The 17,822-nt window shown below is 39.9% G+C and overlaps 1 protein-coding gene across 6 annotated transcripts in view; it reads right to left on the reverse strand.

Annotated features, from left to right (window-relative positions):
* The window catches only part of cdk14 (cyclin dependent kinase 14), a 633,043-nt gene that overhangs the window by 322,436 nt on the left and 292,785 nt on the right, over positions 1–17,822 (reverse strand). For all 6 annotated transcript variants that reach the window (XR_011885468.1, XM_072253720.1, XM_072253724.1 and 3 more), the window contains one exon: positions 5,389–5,512. Coding sequence is in view for 5 of the 6 variants with exons in the window: in XM_072253720.1 (XP_072109821.1) it covers positions 5,389–5,512 (124 nt within the window). In the remaining variant the exon portion in view is untranslated. The remainder of the gene's footprint in view (positions 1–5,388; positions 5,513–17,822) is intronic.

Here is a 17,822-nt window from a genome sequence, read left to right on the forward strand (position 1 = left end):
TCAAATTTGAATCAAGGATAACACCCATATTTGTTACTTCCTATTTTATAAGGGGAGCCAAGTTCCCAAGATAATCAGGAAGCTTTTCCTCTTTCGGCTTTTGGACCAACTAAAAGCATTCCAGTTTTATCTTCATTTAGTTTTTGGATACAAAAGATAAGGAATGTATCTTAATGGAAAATACATGAAGGTCTTTGCCCCACTGTAGCAAAAAAGGTTTCATCATCATTCTGTATAGATTAATAACTTAAATACGGTGGTAGAAAGTATACTCAAATTTGCAGCTGATGCTAAGTTGGAATTTACCGTAGATTAATTTATGTAGATAGCTATAAAAAACTACAAAGGGATAAAGAAAAAACTAAATGAGTTGTTGAACCTATGAGTGATTCCCATTTTGTTCCCCCACTGAATAGCACTGTGATGGTCCCATCAGATCTATTAGTGGCCAATTATAATGCTGGAATCTAACAAGACTGGGGACTTTATGGTCTGTAGTGAAGTATTATATAGCTCACTTTAATTCAATTATTAAATGAAACACATCTGCTTATTTCAGTTCTCAAACCTCATCTGAGCAAAGTGCAAAATGTACTCTGTTCCAACAGATTATGTAATACAACTTATGATAATAATGTACATAACCAACCATACAACAGTTGCACCTCACACCAATGATTACTAGACTATTTCTCTTTAAAATCAATGAACATTTTGTAGGAGATGAACAAATTCAAGAATACATGTACACAATTTTCCAAATTTAAGTACATGAGTTTTTCTAATTCTTGAGACATTCTCAATACATAGTCCCTTGTAAAAGTATTCAGTCCCCAATTCTCTGTTCATATCAATGAATATTACAACCAGGAATTTTGATCAATTTAACCGAGAATTTTTATTTGTGAATCACAAGTTCCCTGTTCACAGTAGAGCCAAAAAAAACAGGAAAAATTGTAAATCTTAAAATTCAAAAACTGAAATGTCGGCGCTTTAAAAGTATTCATTCCTCTTTGGTCAGTACTTTGTTGAACCACCCCTCGCAGCTATTACAGCCAGAGGTATTTTTGGATAAGTCTCTATTAGCTTTGCACAGCATCATGGAGCAAGATTTGTCCATTCTTCCTTGTAATATTGCTCAAGCTGTGCTAGCTTAGTTGGGGAGCAGTGGTGGACAGAGATGTTCGATTGGGTTAAAGTCAGAACTCTTTCTGGGCCACTCAAGGACATCAATTTTCTTCATTTGAAGCTTCTCCATGCTTGTTCTGTCAGTGTGTTTTGGGTTGTTGTCCTGCTGAAAGACAAACTTCCTCCCCAGTTTCAGCTTTCTGACAGAGGCTAGCAGGTTTTTATCTAGGATGTCTCTGTATTTAGCAGCATTCATCTTTCCATTTATCCTAACCAGATTTCCAGTCCCTGCTGCTGAAAAGGATCCCCGCAGCATGATGCTTCATCCACCATTGGCCTTAGAGATTGTGCAGCCTTGAACTTCATCTCCAGTTGGAGCTACTGAACTTTGCAGCTCACTTCGACTTTTGGCGTCACAGTCTCCTCTCTTGCAAGTGACATTCTGCTCCAGTGACTAAGTTTAGATGGGTGTCCTGACCTAGATAGTCCATCCACTTTTTCATGATGGACTGCATTGAGCTCTATGGTACATACAGTGCCTTTTCATATGGTCTTGTAGCCTTCCCCAGATTTGTGCTTCTCTATTATCATTTCCCTGACTTGTCTTGAATGCTCTTTTCCTTCATTTTGGTATGGTCTGTTGAAAATCTACTGGGGGGGGGGGCGGTTTTTTTTCAGGTAACCCTCCAATTTTCTACATCAACAAATTGGGTGAGTTAGTAGTGTGATATGCCGTATTGCACCTGGGGAAAATTAGCGTAGTTATTACAAAGGGGATGAATACTTTGTCAGCCTCATAATTTTGGTTTTTAATTTTTAATGAATTGCTGACAGGTTTTTTTATTTGACAATGTTCTGTAGATTAGTTCAAAAGAATCCTACTTCAATATATTTTAAATTTAAAAATTGAGACAGTAGAATGTGAATACTTTTTCAAGGCACAGGATGTGTGTCTGATACTTCCTCCAGATCTGTCATACATATTGATGAAGAAGAATGGTTATCCTCCCTAAAGCTTCCAAGGTGCCTCACTGTTCTGCATCTTAGTTCCCCTATGGATTATACCCTATTCTTCAAAACCAACCTGCACTGTCCACTAAAATGTGAATATGCAAAGAGGTGCTAAAAGGCACAAAATCCTGCAAGATGAATATAATTTGCCATTGCCATTCCTGTGAGACAGGTAAACATACTGTATTGTTCATCTTTGACAGTTTTAACCAATGTGCTTTATCATAAGCACAAAATACTATTTCTCAACCAGGACAAGTGGGAATGTCTGCTCACTGCACTGGGCCCAACCACTATCCCAGCTTCCGCAAATTCTTCATTCACCTGTGCCTTAAGGGAATGAGTGTGTGTTACCAATGATGGACTTGTGGATACGTGTCTCAAGTACAGCATCATCATTGTATGAGCCATTCAACAAATCTGTATATTGTAGCAGATATGGATTCAGTCCTGTACGCAAATTGTAGATTCATGCTGCATTCAGTTTAAATATCCATAGAAACTCTGTTCTTAATAATATTGATCATTGAATATAATCAGCAGCAATGGTATTTTAAAATTCTTGCAGTCCTCCATTTGTCTACATGGCCATGCTAACGTACATGCATCATAGACATGAATCATCACAATATCTGTGACAGCCTCCACCACAACTTAGTGAGGGCAGACTGTCCCATCTTTCATGTCCATGTGACCCATTTTTGTCCTGAAACCACACTATTTACAATGACTAAATCCCAGTGAAACTGATGATCATGTTGCTGATATGCCTGCAACCATCTGCATCCTGGAACCCTGCACTGACTGAGACTCCTCACTGGCTTCAGCATTATCTTCAACCCAACAGAAGCTCAACTCCAATGCTCTCATCAGTGAGCGGGAACAAAAGGTTCCTCAGGGCATGTTGCAGAATGCTAAAAAATTCCAATGTCTGGCTAAGCCCCTCAAATTTACAATGTAATTACCAAGTGAGTAGCGATCATGCTTTCAAAGATAAATCGTAGTGAGGAGGAGCACGGTCAGGCAGATGTGAAATGGAGATAATTTTTCTGCCCCACATTGAACTTGTATATAATACTGTCACCCTATTCCTCATGAAATTTCTGAAAAATTACAGTATGTTAAAAAAAGTGAAACAAATGTGATAATCCACAGATACAACAATCAATTCAATTATTGCTTAGTCAACTGTTTAAGAAGTACTATGACATCATCAAATGCCTAGATCACTCTCTAGAGTTTAGCAACTAGCATCACAATGATTGCAGCTCTTCAAAGCATAACTTCATACCAACATACTGAGTAAACACAACTATCGATCAGTCAAAAGCAAAAATAAACAATGAATTACTGAAATTTGCCAATTACTTCCCAAGATTTCCTTATCAAATGCTTAATTATATCATATCTTGTGCTCTTTGTATGCTGATCAACACACCACAGCAAATTCCTAATACTGTACATGTAAATGTATATGGTGAATAAATTTGATCCTTTTTGGAAAAACAAAATGATTTCAAAACAGATGAATACAGATTGCTTTTTGACAGTTTCTTGAGTTGGACCATTCAAGTTTATGACAGACTACAAAGCCTGCTAAAGTGACAGGGTTTCCTTTGTGGGTCAGAGCTGGTCAGTTTTGAAGTAAGGTAAATCACTCAAAACATTAACTTAGGTTCTCTCTTGCATGACCTGCTCAGTATTTCCAATATTCTCTTCTCTTACATTTCAGATTTCCTGCAACCCCTGTGTCCTGCATCTTACACTTCCATTGTCTGTTTGTTGCCTCTCCTCTACCAACATTCACCTCCCACTTTTATGTCCTCCTGATAGTGAGCATTCACCACCATCTTTTAGATACATAGCACAACAGCACTTTTCTTCACTGACCTCCAGCTGAATCATAAAAGTACCCCCTGCTATATCCATCCCTCCACCTTGTCTGCAAACTGAAACAGATTTGTTTTCTCATTTTTCTAGTTCCAATGAAAATTCTTAGGGCTGGAAAGATAACTCTGTTTCTCTCTCCATGGATGTTGCTTGACTTAGTGAGTATCTAGCAGTTTTTGCATCAGATTCCAAATATCTGCAGTTTAATTTGTTTATCAACTTATTTTAGTCATAGGATAGACCTTCCATTTTAAAACCAAAATATCCACTTGGATTTCAATGCTTTTAAGGATTTGCCTGAGCAGAGGTTTAGACTGCTGATGCAAAGCTTTCTGCTCCGGTTTATTGCTGGCTGATAACACTGTGCTCCAACAAATTACAAGGGATTTCTAAATATCAAGGACATCCATGAACATTTAATCTCAATGACTGCATGCCAGCCCTGGGAACGGACAGCAATGGCTGTCATGACCTTTCTGGAGTCAGTGACATCTTGCACTGTGGGAGCCTCAGAAAAGGAGAGCATTATGAAGCAACAATCAAAATGTGAAGGAACACAGTGGGCCAGGAAGCATCTGTGGAGGGAAATGGTCAGTCAATGTTTCAGGTCAAGACCCTTCATCTGGACTGGAAGATAAAGGAGAGACAGCGAGGTGAGGTAAGGGACGGAGCGAAAAACAGGCAAGCAATAGATGCATCCTCATGATGAGAGATGATAGGCAGGTGGGGGTGGAAAGAATAAAAAGAGTGGAAGAAAAAGGGAGAAATGAAAAGGATTCTGGGAGGTTATGGCTGAAAGCAACAACAGATTGCAAATGATACAATCCAATAGGAAAGAAGGTGTAGCATGTAATTAAATAATGGGGCTGCGGTGGGCAGATGGAAACAAGAGGAGGAGGATGAGTGACAGGAGCTTGTGGGTTAGGCAGAGATGGAATAGCTGGAGAAGTGGAAAGAAACAGGATGACATGAGCCGGGGGTGAGTGTAGGAGGAAATGAATAGATCATGAGACAAGACAAAAGGAGCACAGCAGGAGCAATTTACTATTACAGAACCTCACTGAAAGAAATAGCAATGTTCAAAGGCACATAACACAGACACTTTCCATAAAAAACAAGCTGAACTTAGGTTTGTACTTTACAACAGCTTGTAACTAAAATCCAGCAATAAGTAGCATTGATTCTCTTTCCTTTTGAGGATTACTCTATTTTTGCTGTGATTAGATTACATGAACTATACACAGTATCTGTGTTTATGTATGAGTAGAAAAGTACATTCCAATTTAAATTTTATCTATCCATCTGTCAAAGTAACCTTTACATTACTTGTCTTCTCTTGGCACAAATGTCATTGCTTACCAAAATCTGCTAGCTTCAGCTCTCCAGTATCACTGATGAGTAAGTTCTGAGGCTTTAAGTCTCGGTGCAAGATGTATCGCTGATGAATATAGGAGAGACCCCGCAGTAGCTGAAACAAGAAGAGCTAAAAGGCAAGAAAAGGATATTTAGCAATAAGGCATGAAATGCCAAGACCATCAGAAATCAACGTCAGTCAACTAACTTTGTAAGGAATGCCAGACGTTGCAAATAATCATGTCATATTTCTAAATTTTAAACACTGCAAGTCAATAAATGTGCATAATTTACATGAAAACTATGAGATCTTCCACGAAACATAAGACATTCAGTTTTATTCTTTTTTCTTCCCCATGTGTGCTGGTGTGCTGTCAGCCTTTTCCCTGGATTACTTTAGTGTGAGCTTTTATTGTAATCAGCCAACAAAAGATCACACAAGGACATGTCCATTTTCCATGACGTCTATTCCCTCAATAAGAAATGGCATAATTTTCCACAGTTCCCAAACCAAACAAAATTAGAAACTGGCTTCTTTCGAAGCAGTACATATGTTGTTTCATAAACTATCAGCTAATCATGGTGGTTGCCATGTGGACTAAATGTCAAGAGGGTAAAATGACAAAAGGAAAAAAATTGTCTGCCTTACTCTTATGATGTAGTACAATATAGATGACCTGCATATCTCAGTAACTGCATAACCCAGTAATTTTTTATTCATAAAAGCCATATACTCCCAAATAAATTTCAATATTAAACAGGGTTCGAGGTGAAGATATAAGTATTTTGGCACGTTCTAAGAACAATTTTCAGCAGACTTAGCTCAGTTTGTAAAGCATTTTGTATTTTTGAAAGAGGTAGTTAAATTGTTCTTATCTGAACACTGAAACGTTGCAGCCACACATAATCAGAAGGATTACGTGCAGCATTGCTGCTCATCTAGCGTGTAATTTGAAGCAGTTTGAGTAAGTTTGAAAATTCCTTCTCAAACACATGAAAGCATACAATTTACATTCAAAAATCACTTCACCATCGTGTTAATACAAACTGCTTGCTAGATCCTTATCTGCTTCATAAAAACCATCTCCTGTAACAGGTCTATTACAATATGAAGAAAGTTAGAATCAAAGCCAATTTTTATACCCAAATAACTTACTCAGATAGGGGATCATGTTATTATGGACACATCACAACTTCAAAACCAGAAACAAAGAAAAATCAAATGTCCCATTTTCAAATGGTCCCAAAAATTGAAAAATCTAAAAAAGCAAAAGCAGTTCAAAAGTGTTCAACAACATTGTGAAAGTACCCAAGTACATTTACCGGAAGGTGTGATGGCTCACTGCCCTTTTATCAAGGGGAATTAGGAATGTGCAGTATTGGTTGTTGTTGGCATCCATGCAACATACAATGAATAAAAAGAAAAGATGGAATGCATATTTTTGAAAAATCCAGAGATTTCTATTTTTCTGAATGGTGGAATAATTACAATTAATTTAATCTAATTTCATCATCATCATCAGGTGCCGTGCCCAGTTTGAGCTTTGACTGCTGTGGCCCACACACTCCTGTTTTGGGTCAAGTGGATCAGTTCATTGGTATTCATTTCTAGTTCTCTGGCTGCTGTCTCCATCATCATTTGTCTTTGTCTTCCTCTTGCTTTCTTCCCTTCAATCTTTCACATAATTATCATGCATTCTAACTCCTCTTTCCTAATCACATGTTCAATGAAGTTACGTTGCCTTTTCATCTCATACATTATTTCTCTTTTTGTGTTTGCTCTGTTCATGACATCCTCGTTATTCATTTCATCCATGATATTCTTTGCATCTTCCTCAAAAACCACATCTCTGCTGCTTCAATTCATTTCCTCATGTTACTAGATATTGTCCAACATTCTGAGCCATATAACATAACAGGTTAAATGTAAAATCCTGCCATCTGATGTCAGCCAGCTTCCTAGGTAGCAAAAGTTCTGTACTTGTTTTACGTTTTCCCCGTTTATTCTCAGCCTGCAGAGAGGAATCTCCTTCTTTCTGGATATCACCATACATTCTGTCTTTTTCCAATTGATAGACAGATCCATTTTTGCACTTTCTTCAACAACTATATCAATTAAGTTTTGTAGTTCTTCCTCCATACTTGCAATTAACACAGTGTCATCTGCATATCTGAAATTATTGATGTTTTCACCACCAACTTTGATTCCCAAGATGTCTCTTATTTTTCTGTAATATTGTTTCACTGTACACATTAAATAAATCAGGGGAGAAATCACACCCTTGTCTAGTGCCTCTCTTGATTGTCGTAAACTGACTCACTTAATCCAGTTTAGAGATTTCAATGAAGGAATCAAACTTGGATTAACTGCAGCAAAAACACACAAAATGCTGAGACAGCATCTATGGAGGGAAATAAAGAATCTATGTTTTGGGCTGAGACGGTCTCGGCCCATCAACATTTTGTTCAAGATTTTACTGCATCTGCAAAACATCTCAAGTCTTGGGTTATCTAGATATTGTTAACAAGATTACCAATGCACTTCTTGTACCACAGACTTCTGATCTTCACCACATGGCATTTTTCAGCCATTTTGCTATGGAATGGTCATTTACTTCATTGAATATCAGGACCACATTTGTAAGAACTTGTTCGCTGTTGTCCTACCTAATAGTATTATTGTAATGAATGTTAAAAAAAAGTTATCAACTGTGAATTATACATTCCGATTTCTGGGAGATCCTTGTGCACAAATTCACTGCCAGATCCCCTATTATAACATTGACTTCAACTTAACAGTGATCAATCCACTGTAAATTATTTTGAAATGCTTCGAGGTTGTGAAAATCACAAGATAAATACTAATCTTTCTATCCCTATATGTTTTCATTGTATAGTTACTTGTCCAAAGTGCATCCATTTCATACCATTCACCCATTAGTTACAATGAAAAAGTTAGCTGAGAGAGGAATGTGCTAAGATTAAGAGATGCTAAGATTATTGACATTTGGTACCAGTTACCTTGACAACACAAACAAATCATTTATCCATGCTAGTTTAGAAATAGAACAATGTGTTTCTTGATACTGACATGCAGTTACTCAGTAACACAAGCATTTCAATATCAGGACCTGTATCTTTATTTACTGACACTCCATTTTGCAGGTGCAGAGATCATACTAAGGAAGATTTGTTGACCAAATCATCCAAACTGAATACAGAAGAAATCTAGCACAATTTATAATACTACAAACATAAAAATATGCAACTTCTAATTTTAAAATACTAATCTATAGTCATTACACTGATAAGTATTCAGCTTGAGGAAGATTTGCTGGTACTTTGTTACCCATTTCATCCTGTTTAAAGTCATGACAGATGGATGGTGGAGGCGTATAAACTAGCGGTTGAACAGGCATAAGATGATGCAGCTGCTGAAAGCATTTGCATTGGCATCCTCCATAATAACCAAGTTACTGGGCATTGCTAACAAATATACTCACTGATGATACATAAAGTGGCAAGAATACACACATAGTATTTTAATTGCACCCCCTTACAGGCAAACCTTCCCTTATTTTTCCCATAATATTTTAAATTCTTTCAAAGAAAAATACGAAAAATGAGCAGTTACAATAAATGCTTACTGTGGCAAAGGACCCATCTTTAAATTAGTAACTTGATTCATTTTTGCATACAGTATTTGCACTAAATTCATGACAAATCACTTAAGTCTAGATCTGTTTTCTTTCATTTAAATTCAGCATCATCTTGGCAGACAGCAATTTAAATACCTTGACATTCTGAAATTGTCCATTCACAGCATTAGAAATGTGATCAACTAGAAACTTTTTAGGTGGCTCTATGACAATGATAAACAGAAGTCGCCATGACTTTTCCTCTGGAAAACACTAAAGGGTCAAACATCTCAGAAGTGTTAACTTTAAAAAAGCACAAAAAGTACATAAATTGTCCATTATTCTTTACTCACCCCACAGACATGCTCAGAAAGGCTCAATAGGTCAAGCAACATCTGTTGAAAGGGAAACAGAACTGAAATGTTCTCAGAACCGAAACTGCTTCCATGGATGCAGAGGGTTTCCAGAATTTTGTGTTTTCATTTCAGATTTCCACTATCTGTGATTTATTTGATTTCCATGGAAGCATTCATTTTTTCCTGGTAAAAAGCTCAAAATGCTTATTAAGGCCCTCCATTGGATGGAGTCAACCACGGATGTCGTGTCCCATCTGCCTGCGTTGAAGTTGATACACAAGCCTGGGCAGTACGATATAGCGAGCAAGCTGTTGCCCATGCTGCAGGTACTTCCTCTCCACACAGCCGATGAATCCAAAGGAACAGCAGAAACTGATAGTTTGGCACCAGTAGTGTCGCAGGAGTTGCCAATCAGCATTGAGCTCAACATAGGACTGCTTTAAGGACTCCAGCTCCCGATTTTTCCTCAGGGTTTCCTCTGGAAACCTTCCCTCTGAGTGGGTATAGCCGCAAGGCAGTGGAGGTTTGAGATCAGCATTTTTATGCTCTTAGATAAGCTGCAACCACCGTTGATGAGCCTCACCTGCCCGAAGCCACTGGTTTTAAGGTGCCAGTAACTCACCTTTGTCCCTTCTGTCAGTATAAATGGTTCATGGTTCCACAAGGCTTAGTAAACTAAGCCACAAGAAGGCCAGGAGCAGGACTTGACTCTCAGTGGCTATGAGATGCAGGCCACTAGGAGCATTTAATAGTTACGACCACCTTCCCAACTATGAAAGCCTTAGGAACCAAAATGCTCAAGGAAACTGTATTTAGAAATCACTTGGTTCAAGCTTTCTACACCTCACTGATCAAATTAACTGAATTATTAAGATAGTTTGACTAAAAATCTATGAGTTTGCAACTCTATTTTCAATGGTTTAAAGGTTGCTTATGGTCATTAGCAGTGTTTAAGTAGTAAATCAATTTGCTCTAACCAAACTTATGAACCAGAAACCATTTTATGTGTAATAAAAGTTAGATTTCTGATATTTCTAACTGTAATATACAGTAGCAGGCAAAAATGCTAATTATCAATCCTTTTTCACAATATCAATATAGTGTAAGGGGGTTTCGACTTTTATGTTACTGCGGAGGCTAATTAAAATGGCGTCTTTGTTATGTTAATCTGGGGAATGCAGCTTTGTTGTGTTAAACGCTGAGAAAGTTTGCGCTAGCAGCTTGTTTTGGTTTAGAGTGTGATAAGAAATATGTAATTAACCAATTGGGATAGTTGTTACATTTTTGGTTTATTTGAAGATACTGTATGCACGGGGTTTTGGGGCAGAAAGCGGGAGAGCGAGACAGAGGATGGACGAGGTGCTGTGATATCCGCTAACGGGGTCGGACCCCGAGGAGGGCGTTCGGCGAGCAGACGGAGACGGACTCATGTGGAGTGTCTGGTCGACCACCGCTGTTGGTCCCAGGCGGCCGGTCGAGGTGGTCCGAGGGGTCGCAGGGTGAAGAAGAAGGTCCTTGAGCTCCAACTGTTTTGTGCACGAAGAGATTGAACTTTGATAAGTGTGGCACCTTTTATTTTCCTTTTATATTTTATTCTCTCTTAATTATATAGTTCCAGTAATATTTATAAACTGTAACATTTAATCCTATCTGGTGTATTGTCTGTTATTTGGGCGGGGTGGGGTACATCACACAGCATCCACACAAACTAATTACCCAGTTTGGCGGGGCCGAGGCTGTTTCCCTAGATGACAGCGAGCCGAGCGACCCTGAGGGTGGCCAGGGGGGGCTACATTAGTATCTTTCACATACCAGGCTGCAGAATTTACCAAATATATTGGAAACTATATCCAATATAAACTCCCAAATTCAGACCCAAAAATGTCAGCTATTAATAAATTAACTCAGTGGATACATTGCACTGGTATCTAGTCATGCAGCATACACACTTAGCAGAGTTGCCACTATCCCTTTCCTTAGGATTCTGAACTGCAACTGCCCTTCAAATCCTTGGAGGAAGAATTCAAGGTAACAACAGCCAGAGGAGTGCTACAGTATAGGGACTCAAGTGACCCAAAGGTGGCTAGAGCAGGGATCCAAGTAAGTACTGGCAGGAAGTGGAGGGCAGAGGAAGCTGTTCAGGAAGCAGAGGCGAGGCTGCGTCACAGGAGGCTGGTGGGAGCGGTCACACGAGGCCGAGCTGGGCTAGGATCCTTCCCAACTCCCCAAATGGACACCAGAGGGAAGGCAAGGCATCGTCTAGTTCAGGAGGAGGGGAGAGCAGTATGAAGGAGATGAGAGCCTGCAAGGCGGGGGGAATGAAACAACAGGGAGCTTGGACAAGATGGGAGAATGCGGTTGAGAGGAAAGTGACCTGGGCTGATCTTTGGAAAGCCGAACCACACCGCATCCAATTTCTCATCCAGGCAGTGTACGGTGTGCTTCCAAGCCCATCAAACCTGCACACATGGGGCAAGGCAGAGTCATCTGCGTGCCCACTATGCTCCAAGCGAGGAACCCTGGAGCACATCCTCAGCGGCTGTGCAAGGGCACTTGGTGAGGGACGGTACAGGTGGAGGCATGATCAGGTCCTGAAGACCATCGCTGAAGCCGTCAGCGCAGGAGTTGAGTGGGCGAAGCGGTCCTGACCCTCCAAGCAGACCATTGCCTTTGTCAGAGCTGGGGAGCAGCCAATACCTGCCAAAAGAACATCTGCAGGCATTCTGACCTCTGCAAGGGACTGGCAGCTGTTGGTGGACCTCAAAGGGCAGCTGAAGCTCCCCAGCCATATCGCAGCCACCACCCAGCGACCAGACATTGTCCTAGCGTCCGAGTCTACTAAGCAAGTGGTGCTGCTGGAGCTGACAGTCCCATGGGAAGATAGCTTGGAGGAGGCCTTTGAAAGGAAGCTCTCCAAGTACGCAGGACTGGTCAGCAACTGTCAGCAGGCTGGATGGAGGGCGAGGTGTCTCCCAGTGGAGGTTGGTTGTAAGGGATTCGTAGCCCATTCTTTAGTTAGAGTCTTCAGCATTTTGGGCATCGAGGGAGAGAGGAAGAGGAGAGCCATCCGCAGTACCACCGATGCGGCAGAGAGGGCCTCAAGATGGCTGTGGCTCAAAAGAGGGGAGCCATAGAGTCATAAGTAGCTAGCCATCTGGACACAAGCTGGGGTCTGATCAGCGCCGGCTGGGTCACCTGGATGAGGTTGTATGATGTTGAAAGACCCGAAACACCCGATGATTCCAGGAACATCACTGAAGATGTGTCCAGAAGCATCAATAGATGTATGTGCACAGTGACCAGTATCAAACCAATAATTCTGCTCTTCATTCTTTTTCCTGTTATTATAAAATTGCATGTCCTGTGAGAGTCAGGAACATCACCTGATATCTTCATGAGACAATATTTAAAAAATTGAGGAAAAGGGAAAGTATCAAGTGTATTCTTTACCTGATATAGACTGTTCTCTTTTTTATGGTAAACCGACATGCTAAAAGTCTCACGAGAACTGGCATTTCAAATTCCAATTAAACTTCTTGGGTTGTGTTTGTGTTTGGGTTCTGGCTGTGTTTGTGTCTGAATAATGAAAATCGAAGTTTCAAAGGACAGTTACTTTGATTAGAGAGAAAAAATAATAATTCAGACAAGTTGTACTTCTACTGATCTCTAAGGTTTCAAGACTTCAGTAAAAAAGAATTCCACATCTAGGAGTCTTAGATTGTACCCTATGCTCTTCTCCTTATGCCGATTACCTATAAATAATGATGATGAAAAAAATATTAGCTGCAAGGAAAAAAGAACTATTGTGCCTATAACATGCCCCTCATAGTTTCAGTACATAAGCCCATTACTGATGTATGTTGAACCTGACTTGACCATAGCTAACTTCAATACCATTTCTCCTCTCCAGTTCACTCAACCTTCAAATCTCCACTTATAGGCAAATATCTCTCATTCACCAGTTTAGTTCACCATTGGTCATGTACACATCTGTTCAATTTGGTGCATTGCCAAGCTGGAATACTGTCTGAGCAAAAAGATGCCAGGTGGAGTATTCTGAATGGAATTAAGGTTATTTATTTAGGTCAGAAGAGTAGTGTTAAATATTATATAAAAACTGCACGTTCCAATGTAAGTTCACCAACCTGAAAAAAATTAATGCCATTTCTCTCTCTAACAGACACCGCCTGACTAACATGGTGTTTCTATTGAAATTTCCAGCATCTGTGGCATCTATATTTTAAGACAATTAATTGTTGGTGTTAATGTTGCTCTAGTTGTAGAAAGTAGCACAGATATTAATGCAGCAAATGAAAATGTTGTTGGCTGACAAGAGAAAAATGATTCTGCTGCAGCTACCAGGAATCGTAGAGCTTCCCACGCAGCAGAATTAGCCGTACTCTAATAGATAACCTTAATTTCCCTTACTATACTCAACTTGCCAACGTTTTGTGTACTCAGATGTCCAGCATGACAATTCACCAGAACAGGCAGAAACTTACATAAGAACACTAGGAGCAGTTAGGGGCTCCTGTTCTCAGTTGGTTCATGGTATCAGTATATTTTTTTATTTACACAGTTTGTCTTCTTCTGCACATAGGTTGCTTGTCAGTCTTTGTTTTTGTATAGTTTTTCATAAATTCTAGTGTATTTCCTGTCAATGCCTGCAAGAAAATGAATTTCAAGCTAGTATATGATGACATATGCCGTACAGTGCTAAAGTCTTGGGTACATATCTGTAGCTAAGGTGCCTAAGACATTTATACACAACTGTACTCATTAATGTGGAGTAGAAAGCGAGTTTATAAAGCTGGTGGGAGCACAAGATGCTGGGAGTGGCGAGGGTGGAGCACCATGGGAGGGGTGAGATGGAGATGGCAGAGATGGAGTGCCAGGGGCAGGGTTGGTGTGGGTGCACCTGGCCCTGAGATGCCGGGAAAGGTCATTTAATTCCAAACAATTGGTTTACTGATCATGATAGAATGTCTCTCTGTGCTTTGTGCTCCCTCTCCTTTCCCTTTCCCTTTCCCTTTTCCCAACCATGATTTTCCCCCCTCCCTGCTCCTTCCCATTCTCAGTCCACAATAGAGACCCATATCAGAATGGGTCTGATCTATCGGGTTTATCATCACTCACAGACGGCATGAAGTTTGTTTTTTTGTGGCAGCAGTACAGTGCAATACATAAAACTACAAAGTAATCTATATTAATTACAAATATAAAACAAAATAATTGATTGCATATGTATTCACCACCTTTAATATGACACTCCAAATCATCACTGGTGCAGCCATTTGGTTTTAGAAGTCACATCATTAATTAAATAGAGATCGTTTTTGGAGACCTGTGTACAGTCAAGGTGTTTCAATTGGTTGTAATGAAAATACACCTGTACCTAGAAGGTCCAACTGCTAGTGAGTCAGTATCCTGGCAAAAACTGCACCATGAAGACAAAAGAACACTCCAAGCAACTCTGCAAAAAAGTTATTGGAAAGCACAAGTCAGGAGATGGATACAAGAGAATTTCCAAGACACTGAATATCCCTCATCAAGAAATAGAAAGAATATGGCACAGCTGTAAATCTGCAGGCCATCCTCAAACCTGAGTGACCGTGCAAATAGGGGACTAGTGAGGAGGCCACCAAGAGACCTATGACAACTCTGGAGGAGTTACAAACTTCAGTGGCTGAGATGGGAGACACTGCGAATGTAACAACTGTTGCCCTTTTGCTTCACCAGTCACAGATTAATGGGAGATTGGCAAAGAGAAATCTCTATCTTATGAAATCTCTGATAAAGAGTTTCACAGAAGAAATGTGGAAGAACCTGAAGTCAGACGGAAGAAGGTTCTATGGTCTGACAAAACCAAAATTAAGTGTTTTGGCCATCAGACTAAACGCTATGTTTAGCGTAAGCCAAACACCGCAAATCATCAGAAACACAGCAAATTGGTGGCTGCGTCATCCTATGGGGATGCTTCACTGCAGCAGACGCTGGAAGGCTTGTGAAGGTAATAGAAACATAGAAAATAGGGTGCAGGAGTAGGCCATTCGGCCCTTCGAGCCTGCACCGCCATTTATTATGATCATGGCTGATCATCCAACTCAGAACTCTGTACCAGCCTTCCCTCCATACCCCCTGATCCCTTTAGCCACAAGGGCCATATCTAACTCCCTCTTAAATATAGCCAATGAACTGGCCTCAACTGTTTCCCCTGGCAGAGAATTCCACAGATTCACCACTCTCTGTATGAAGAAGTTTTTCCTAATCTCAGTCCTAAAAGGCTTCCCCTTTATTCTCAAACTGTGACCCCTCGTTCTGGACTTCCCCAACATTGGAACAATCTTCCTGCATCTAGCCTGTCCAATCCCTTTAGGATTTTATACGTTTCAATAAGATCCCCCCTCAATCTTCTAAATTCCAATGAATATAAGCCTAGTCGAACCAGTCTTTCATCATATGAAACTCCTGCCATTCCAGGAATCAACCTGGTGAACCTTCTTTGTACTCCCTCTATGGCAAGAATGTCTTTCCTCAGATTCGGGGACCAAAACTGCACACAATACTCCAGGTGTGGTCTCACCAAGGCCTTGTACAACTGCAGTAGTACCTCCCTGCTCCTGTACTCGAATCTTCTTGCTGTGAATGCCAGCATACCATTCGCCTTTTTCATTGCCTGCTGTACCTGCATGCCCACTTTCAATGACTGGTGTATAATGACACCCAGGTCTCGTTGCACCTCCCCTTTTTCTAATCGGCCACCATTCAGATAATAACCTGTTTTCCTGTTTTTGCCACCAAAGTGGATAACCTCACATTTATCCACATTAAACTGCATCTGCCATGAAGTTGCCCATTCACCTAACCTATCCAAGTCACCTTGCATCCTCTTAGCATCCTCCTCACAGCTAACACTGCCGCCCAGCTTCGTGTCATCCGCAAACTTGGAGATGCTGCATTTAATTCCCTCATCTAAGTCATTAATATATATTGTAAACAACTGGGGTCCCAGCACTGAGCCTTGCGATACCCCACTAGTCACTGCCTGCCATTCTGAAAAGGTCCCATTTATTCCCACTCTTTGCTTCCTATCTGCCAACCAATTCTCTATCCACATCAATACCTTACCCCCAATACCATGTGCTTTAAGTTTGCACATTAATCTCCTGTGTAGGACCTTGTCAAAAGCCTTTAGGTAGAGAGTCAAATAAATGCAGCAAAATACAGGGAAATCCTGGAGGAAAACCTGATGCAGTCTGCAAGACAACTGTGACTTGGGATAAGATTTGTTTTCCAGAAAGACAATGACTCCAAGAATAAAGCCAAAGCTACACAGAAATGGCTTACAAACAACAAAGTTAATTTCCTGGAATGGCCAAGTCAGAGCCAGACCTCAATCCAACTGAGAACTTGTGACTGGACTTGAAAAGAGCAGTTTTGTAATGGATAATGGGGAAAAATTGCAGTGTCCAGATCTGCAAAGCTGATAGAGACCTATCCACACAGACTCAAGGCTGTAATTGCTGCCAGATATGCATCTACTAAATACTGACTTGAAGGGGGTAAGTAATTATGCAATCAAATATTTTGTGTTTAATAATTGTAATAAATATGGACCAATTTGTAGAAATTTGTTGTCACTTTGACACGAAAGAGTCTTTTCTGTTGATCAGTATCTAAAAATCCAAATGAAACAATAAAACATGAAAATTTCTAAGTGGAGTGAATCATTTTTATAGGAGATATTATATATATATATATATATATATACACACATACACACACACACACACACACATATATTTAAGACTTTTGTGAAATATTGTATGTATTTTGATAATAAATTTACCTTTACTTTCACCTTAAGTCTGCCTCACCATTCAATACAATAATGACTGCTCTGTGCTAATCTCAACTCACTTTCTGTCCAAGTCCCCTGTAGCCTTTAATTCCCTGATCTTTCAAATATTTATCACTCTTCTCCTTAAATGCTTTGAGAAATCTAGCCTCACAACTTTCTAGGACAGAGCGTTCCTCAGTGACATGAAATTTCTACCTGCCTCCATTTTAAATGACAGCAGACTATATTTTGCAAATATGCACCCTCATTAGAGGCTCTTCCATGAGTGAAAACATCTCAACATCTACTTGTCATGCCCATTCAGGATCTTGTGCTTTAAGGTTATGCTTAGTCTTCTAAACTCAAAGCGATACATTCACAACTTGTTTAGCCTCTCTTGATAGGACAATCCTCTCATCTGGGAATTTGCTCTTTTGGCAAGGAAATAACCCAACATGTCTTCTTCATTTTAAACAAAATTAAGATAAAGGAATCAAAAATATGTGCAAATTGTGTTAACAATGATGAACTAAACCCAGTGAATTGAGGATACCAGCCCACAGGATTGGTTATCTGTAAGGTGGAAATTGAGTTTAATTGAGTTTC

The sequence above is a fragment of the Mobula birostris genome, chromosome 3, assembly GCF_030028105.1.
Source record: "Mobula birostris isolate sMobBir1 chromosome 3, sMobBir1.hap1, whole genome shotgun sequence".
Lineage (NCBI taxonomy): Eukaryota > Metazoa > Chordata > Chondrichthyes > Myliobatiformes > Myliobatidae > Mobula > Mobula birostris.